The sequence below is a fragment of the Fulmarus glacialis genome, unplaced genomic scaffold, assembly GCF_000690835.1.
Source record: "Fulmarus glacialis isolate BGI_N327 unplaced genomic scaffold, ASM69083v1 Scaffold33841, whole genome shotgun sequence".
Classification (NCBI taxonomy): Eukaryota; Metazoa; Chordata; class Aves; order Procellariiformes; family Procellariidae; genus Fulmarus; species Fulmarus glacialis.
The window spans coordinates 1,778-9,996 of NW_009193977.1; the positions used below are offsets into that span (position 1 = coordinate 1,778).

The window sequence follows — 8,219 nt, forward strand, 5'->3', positions numbered from 1 at the left end:
GAATTAAGTGCTTGGTTGTATGTTCTCCCAGGTACAGATTTTTATATATATCATTTTCTCGGGAGAGAGCACAAACCAAGCTTCTGAGAAGACAAGATACCTCCCCATCCCATCAGCCTCGCAGCCTTGAGACTGTGATACATGACTGTAGTAGTGGCTGTTTTTCTTACTGCGCTGAAATGTTTTCATTTCAGACTGAATATTGCATTGAGAGCCCCACAGCCCTGCCGAGCAGAGCAAGGGCTGTCTCCCTTCTCTTGGATGCCAGCTAAATAGACTGAATGAGGGCTTGTATTTAATCCATTTCAAACATCCAAATGAAATGTGCTTATTTGCTTCTTATACAGGCTAGGACATATTTCACTTAAAGATGAGTCTAATGGAAATAACAAGTGATTTGTCATCAGCTTCAGTGAGACCCAGGATTATACTTACAGTACACATGGGAAGGGAGGCTTTCTGAAAAGAACATCCTGCAACCCCTATCACTTCATCATGTGAACATAATATACCTCCATATTATACACCTGCATGTTCTGAGCAAATTACATCTTAAAGGAAATTGGGCTTTTTGCTCCTACTTCTACTGTTGGAAGTCTTTCCCAGAATTTGAAATATTTTGTTTCTAAAACTTGAAACCATTACCTTCCTTTGTAACAACGGCTGCCATGGCAAAAAATGTTTTGTATTTGCTTTTATGGGTGGATACACACTGTTTCCTTAAGCTCATCTGATACAGTGAGATACGCATCAACAGTTTATTTTACTAAGACAGTGTTTTTATCAGAACTAAAATAGGAATTCTAGATAGCAGAACAATTAACCCTTCCTTATCATTATCATCAGGCTTCAAATCACCACCAAAACAGTTAAGCTTCTTCTGCCTGTGAAACAACAAGGTTCCAGCCAATCAAACAAACTTACCCAGTTTTCGCAAAAGTTGCCCAATATCGCAGCATGGACCGGCTTAAGATTTCTTCAGCTTTGGAGTAATTCACTCTTCTTTCTAGGGGCAATCCAAACACAAACTCGATCTCATAACCATGCATTACTCCCATCCACTCTGGCCAAGGGAGTTTTGAGGATCGATGTTCAAAGAAATAAAAGAAGGCGTTGTGTCCTAGTTGTGCAAATTTTTTGGTGAATTCCATTGCTGGACATATTATATTGTAGTCACCAATAACATCATCCATGGCATCACGGTAATGTTCTGGCTTGTGCTCATTTTCCCAGTCTGTGTACTGAAAAATGATCGATTCTATTGCAAGTTTGCTCGCTTCTGGGAAGGACAGAGTTAAAGCTGCTTCAAATTCTGTTTTATTGATCAAGCCATCACTATCCTTGCTGAAGCCAGGGACTCCATATGCTAGAAATGCTGATCCTTCATCTTTATTAACACCAACTAAGATCTGTGTTGGTTTGAAAAGGCCATTCTCAGTCAACATTTCTGGCATGTCTGTGAGAAAATCGCCATCCACAGTTGGACAAAAATATACTCGTAAAAGAGAGTCATGTGTTACAACAAAAACTTCATTTTCCAGTATATCTTTTGGGTCCTTGTCTTGGAGGCAGAGAATTAGCTCTGTCTCATTGCCGGTGGGACACTGGAGTTGTTTAGCTAAAGTCACTGTTCTGTTTCTGGCTTCAGATGCTGTTATTGCAGCCCAAGGGGCATTCGCAGATCCACTTTGCATGATGGCTCTTGTGAATAAAGGATGGCTTTTAGGAGAAAGGATATGGTAGCTGACAGAAGCCGAGCCAGCGCTCTCTCCAAATATAGTCACGCTTTTTGGATTGCCTCCAAATGCTGCTATGTTCTCCTGGACCCACTGAAGTGCCAATCTTTGATCAAATAAACCTGCGTTTCCAGGAGCTTCCTGGTTTCCTGGCAAAGCCAAAAATCCTAATGCACCAGTCCTGTAGTTCATGGAAACGACAATGACTCTTTCTACCCTGGCCAGAAACTTGCCATCATAGACCGGTAGGGAAGTGGACCCAGCCTCAAAGCCACCACCATATATCCACACCATGACAGTTGCATTCTTGGGTTTGGGAGAAGGAATCCATACATTAAGGTATAAGCAGTCTTCACTTAGATTAGTTTTTGGGTTCCACATCTCTGATCCAGCAAATCCTGGGTAATTTGTATCTATAAGCTGGTAACAAGAGTTTGCATGTTTTGTGGCATCCCAAACATCTGACCACTTCTCACGAGGTTCTGGTTTTTGAAATCTCAGTCTACCAATGGGTGGCTGTCCATAAGGTATTCCAAGGAAGGCTGTCACAGTTCCCCCCAGTACCTGCAGGTTTGTCCCTCTGACTCTGCCTTTCTTGGTTGTAATGATGTTATCTTCGGGTGTTACCTTCCTGAAGAACATATACAGGAGAAGAAGCCACATGAGAAACCTGGTATAGAGGCTTGTACCGTTTGTCCAAATCATGATGCCTGAAACACAGGAAAAAATAAATTCAGAATTAGTATTGCAATGTATTAGTAGCAGAGCCAAAACAGTTTCTTCAAAAAGGCTGTAGGTCATCCCAAGGGCACTGAAAATAAGGTGGTGCTGCTGCACAAAGCTCAGCAGTCTTTAACCATAAGGTCTTGTTAATTAGTTGTGTTGCAAAGACTGTGTTTCGTACTCAGTATTTGGTACAGTGCTTCAGAAAAACTGTCGCTAAAAAAACCATAGACCTGAAGAAGCCAGACCAGGGAAGGAAAGTCTTATAAGCAGACTCTGACTACTTCAGTTAGCAGACGACTTAAGCACTTGCATTTCCACTGGCACGATGAACAGGACATTTTAAGATCTGTGATGGAAAATGCCATGCCCAACTAACCATTATTCTGTTAGAGGTTACTTTGGCAATTTGTATTCTCAAATCAATAAAGAGTGATAACAAACATCACTAGGCACAGGTTTTTCCACACATAAACACGCATCCTGTGAACACTGAAAAGGAGCTTGAAGCCAAGTATTAATCCAAAGATTTCCAGGTCCACATAAGTTTTGAACTATATGCTTGTGTCACAGTAGATGCCTGGGCTGAAAAAAACCATTGAGATGGCATTGCTATAAACTCAAAGCACGGGGTGATTTCACTGTCCTACTCATATCTCTTAAGATCTGAAGGTGTTTTAACAAGTGAAGTACATGAAGGACCTCTGAACTGACTGTCCTTTCATCGCTCCTGGGGCGACTTCGTAGAGGTACGCCAAGACCTAAATGAAACATTTCTTCCAAGATCTTTTTTCTCTAAAGTAACCAAGTTTACAACCACCATAGATATGACAAGTAGTCATACTTCTACTGCTTAGAATGAACATTACAATGCTAAAAAGCCAAGGATTTTTTAATATATGTAGGTGGAGCCTAATAATTTAAGTATGGCCTGGTCTTTGCTTCCTGAGCAAAGTGGATTATCACTTTTCAAAGTGATAATTAATATTATCTTAAAGCTAAGGATATAGATGCTGATTATGTACCACATTTAATTGTCCTATTTACCCCAACCTTTTCAAATGCTATAAAAACCCCAGTATCTTCCCCTTGAAAGTGAAAAGTCAGAAAAAGACTATTTGCATAAACCCATTTCTATGGCTTACATATTTGAAAATGCTCAACAAAGCTTCCTTCTATTTTTTGCTTCTTGCCCTGTCGTACATAGTGTACTCTGTCCTGCTACTTTAAACAGGCCATTCTTTGTTAATGAGAAGCACTTGTGTCCTTAAAAGGAATGAGGCTAATTTCTGTGGAAAGTACAGCTGTGGCCTAATCTGAGCTCCTCCTGCTTGTTTGCGTAGTCTTGTAAATCAACTAAGAAAATGCAGGGGAGAAAAAGGAAGATTTTGCGCAAAGAGATTCCTAACTTTGGGATGGCATCAAAGGAACAGGGAAGAATCTTCAGAGACGGTATTTTTAGCATTCGTCTAAACAGATAGAAAAGAGATAAATTTTAGAAAACATAAACGTTTAGGCTCTTGTCATTTTATTAAAAAACAAAAGATAAGGTGGTGAATGGGGGCAATAGACTTCAGAGTTGGTCTAACACTCCGCCTAGCCTTCAGCTTGACTTATAGAAACCTGCAAATAGTCCCATGTATGCTAAACTTTAGAGATGTGAGTAGTCAACCTGGATGACATACGTGGTCCAGCAAGTCCCGAGGAGTTTGGGTAAGCAGAGGCTCGCTCCGGCAGCCCACAGGACCCGCACAGGAGGCTCACATCGGTTAGTGGCACTTAGCTTCCCTCTCTATGTGCCAGTCATTTTTTTTTTCCATTCGTTCTTGTAATAAAATCTTTTAAGAGCTGGGTGAGAAAAGGTATGTAAATATTAGCTTAGGGCTAAACTCTTTCACCCTATCTCACAGTCAACCAAGGCAACTGGGGTGGCTGTGAGAAATGTTAATAGTAGGGATCTAGTTGGGTATGTGTGCACCCAATGCACAGCACTGTGAGGTGGGAAAAGTAATTTCTATGGCTGTTGTTTCACTGACACTATCTTTTTTTCACATACTCACTTCTAACATACCACCCAGGACCGAACCACAACAAGCTGGAAATAATAAGAGATTTCAAACATCGTCATTATAAAGAAGAGAAAATGACACTAAGAAAAGCAAAAGAAGTTAAAGTTCCTAAAGCTTTTAATATCTAAATAGTAATTAAAATTAATTCCTCTCTGCACTTTCCTGTTAACTAAAAAGGAATGGGATGGAAGGAAAACAGTGTAGCATTGCAAAACACAGAGGCATAACTTTTGACCCTAAGAAGTTTTAGACAAGAATTTTACAAAGAAAAAACCTAACAAAAATTTCAGTTTGTACCTTTTTAATTAGGTCTGCGAAAGAACAGGTAGCATATTAAAGAAAAAGTTTGAAATAGATCAAGCTTGAAAACCACAGAAGTTTTGTACTGCTGAATGAGAGGACTTGTCTAGTCTTAAGTTACTCTGCTAATATTAACAAAAGTAGCAAGCAACAGAGGATGATTATTACACCTTGAATGTATGGCAAATATTATTTTTAATAAGGTTTTTAATGCTGCATTAAAACAAACTCAACAACGTAAAGCACACTGAGCAAAACAAATATTACTTGATTATTACTATGAGAGTAAAAGGGTCAGAAGATTGCTTTAGCTCATCAACCTTAACCGAGCAGAGATATATCATATAATGTATTTGCATACTTTAAAAAGCTGCTTCTATAGTAGTTTCGTCCAGCAAAAGTTGAACAGACTATACTTTTGTATTCTTATTCAGCAAGGGAATGCAATTTATTGTTTCCTCTCCTTGCAAATTTTCACCCAGCCAAAAAATCTATACACAAAACTACATAATCACTATTTAAATAGAAACGATGGTTGAATTAATAAGCGATTTCTAGCTCAGCTTAATTTACTTAGCCCAGGATCCCTTGGATAATACCAAGGTCTGATACACACGCCTGCTTACTCGTTCCATCTGTAGAGCAGAGTGAGTTTTCCCAAGAGAGCAACAAATGGGCAGAGCGTAACAGTTTAAAAGATCCCAATCCCCGTGCAAATCAAGCTGAACTGTAAATTATCCTGGCAGAGAGAGACGTGTAAATAGAGAATCACTTACCCCACTTCTATTACAAGAACTACAAAGTTTTAACGAGTCAGGATCTTTGAATACTTCAGGGAAAATACAGTATGCAGCTGCTGCTTTAAGCCCGTGAATTGGACAGTACTGACATTATAATCAACTGTTTCTGACACAAAGCTCGCGAGAGTTGGCAGCGGCAACTTGAGCTGCAGGCAGCCGTGCCTTACTATCTGACATCCGCCCAAAGGCTAATGGTGTGTTTGTAGAAATGCTCCAGAGAGAAACCCGTTTTTGGAGAAAATTAGGCATGAGCTTCTACAGGAAAGTGAAGATGCCGTGATTTGTTCTTAGCATGGGCCAACAATTTTATAATCAGAAAGATAAACAGAATTATAATAAAACCCTGCCTCTCTTTCCTTCATCTTCCTTAGAGCACTGATCTCACCTGTACCTTTTTGGTGTTGTACAGCTCAAGACTAGGACGATTTTAAAGTACCTCAAACTTTTCTTTTCACTGTAGGATAAGCAGTTATTTTTGGTTTTAAGCAACTGTGGCAGACAAAAAAGGAGTGTCCTCAGCACAGACCTGTCAACAACGGGAAAGCATCAGTTGTATCACTTGACTCATGGCCATCTGTAGGTTACCGCAGAAATCTGCGTTGTCCTCCTCTGATGTTAGGGTTAAAAATGGTACCCATATGGTGTCACACGCTGTTTTCTCTCTCTTCTTAGGCTTCAAATAGGAAATCACCCATGCTGCTTAGTATATCCAATATCCTCCTGTTCCTTGAACCTCGTAAATATTGTTTCCACCGGAATTCAGCCCTGCAGGTGCAAAGCCAGTCTAAACCACAGGTCAGAGTTGTCAGGGTTGCAGCACAGCTAGGGACATGTCCCACGACGCAGGGGTCCACAGTGCTTGCCAGCAGTAAATCTGCACCTGTAGTCCCCCAGCTGGGAATGGGACCCTCTTTGCTGTGTGCTACGGAGATGTTTACTGGGAGGCTATCTAAATTGCAAATGTTCTGAGGTACAAATGAAGGCAGAATAGAGAAGAGGAGTGGAGAAGATAAATAAATTACATACACTCCCGTTACAAAATGTCTTCTCAAACCCACATCCCTGAACCACCACATGAAAGCACCTTGGTGGTGGGGCTGCTGGCTCACTAGCGCTGCTCTGCAAAAAACAAAGTTTCCACAGTTTAAGTTTTCTTCTACCCAGAGCTTTTGCTTCCCCCGTTAGAGCTGAAGACAATTACTTTCCCTCTGTCTAATAATCAAACTACAGCTCTATTTCAATTATACAAAAGCAATATTTGGCAATGCATAGAACAAGAATCAAGCAGAAATAAAAAGTGAAGTATGAAGTTTATAGACCTTAGCATGGAGATTATAAATGATTTTTAAAAGCTAGCATGTGAAATACTGTTTTAATAGAGAAAAGCTCATTTAGTTTCTCCCAGTAATTTTACAGTCTACCTTTAGGATCAGACATTTGAAAGGTACATTGCAGGGACCTGTCCATTGGAGAGAACATGTCCCAGTCTAAACCTAAACCAGGTTATAAATCCCTAAGCTTTTAGCACGGAAGCGTCCAATATAGCTGCTAGTTGGGAATTCAGAATTCTTAGCTGAGATTGTTATCTCAGTAATGTAAATAGAAATATTTAATAACAAAATAGGATCAATTCAGAATCAACTCTAGTGGCAACTCTTGCTGATCAAAACTTTTCAAGTGGAGTTTCCTGCAGGAAACGCCAAGTTGTGCTCTTTAAATTAAGATAGTTTTCAGTGTTCTCTGACGTGCGCATTCACTGATTTTTCTAATACCTCTTCAACCCATTTGGAGACACGGCCAGGTGACACACATTTGCGTCATTTCCATGACATCAGAGGAATGAATCATAAACCCCAAACCTTGTTAGAGGCCACTTTTAAATAAAGTACTTCTGATGCTTATGACAAACCGTTGTATTTTCAACCCTCATCACTGCCTCCAGCAGTAGAGAAACAGCAGGAGACTCAAAACACTAAAAATGCTCTTTCTGGCTTCATCTATTTTCCAGCATTGGCCGTGTTGTCCTACACCTGCTGTCACCACCGCTCCCTTCCCCTCTCCTCGCCCCACTCTGCTCCCCTTTACAGAGCCCAAGGCACCTGAAGCAGCCTCCTGCTCTGCGGCAGACACAGTTACTAAACGCAAAACGTGGAGCATTTCTATGGACTCCGACAAGGTGGCCCTGGGATAAGTGAATCAACTGGGATGTCTTCAGGGAAGGAGGGCATTACAACAGACTGTTTAGACTGTTACACTTCTCGACTGTTATACTTTAGTCTAATGTTAGACTATTATGCTGTACTTTTTAAGAAAACTGAGCCCTCTTCTATAATTTTTTCCTTTAATTAAAAAAATTAACATATAAATTAAAGTTTCACAACTGTGTGCTGTGAGAGGAAACACTTATTTTAGTTATTACTTAGCTAACTAAAAATACCTGCACGAAAATTAGAGATTAAATACACTTAATGCTTTTAGTAATTCTGCGTAGAGTGGTCATTTTCTCAGTTTTCCTTTGGGAGCTTAAAAGGAAAGGAGGTACAAACCAGCAGATAGAACGCCATATATATGTGTGTGTGTGTGTGTGCATA

General features: G+C 40.1%; 1 protein-coding gene across 1 annotated transcript; it reads right to left on the reverse strand.

Annotated features, from left to right (window-relative positions):
- Positions 1–920: 920 nt before the first annotated feature.
- BCHE (butyrylcholinesterase) lies at positions 921–5,740 on the reverse strand. The gene is made up of 2 exons (XM_009587624.1): positions 5,605–5,740; positions 921–2,446 (listed from the first exon to the last, which is right to left on the reverse strand). The coding sequence occupies exon 2, from the start codon at positions 2,439–2,441 to the stop codon at positions 921–923; it is 1,521 nt and encodes a 506-aa protein (XP_009585919.1). The 5' UTR covers positions 2,442–2,446; positions 5,605–5,740.
- Between the last annotated feature and the right edge of the window lie 2,479 nt (positions 5,741–8,219).

Bases quoted from the DNA above. Each gene is read 5' to 3' on its own strand.
- BCHE (XM_009587624.1), bottom strand. From the start codon at position 2,441: ATGATTTGGACAAACGGTACAAGCCTCTATACCAGGTTTCTCATGTGG.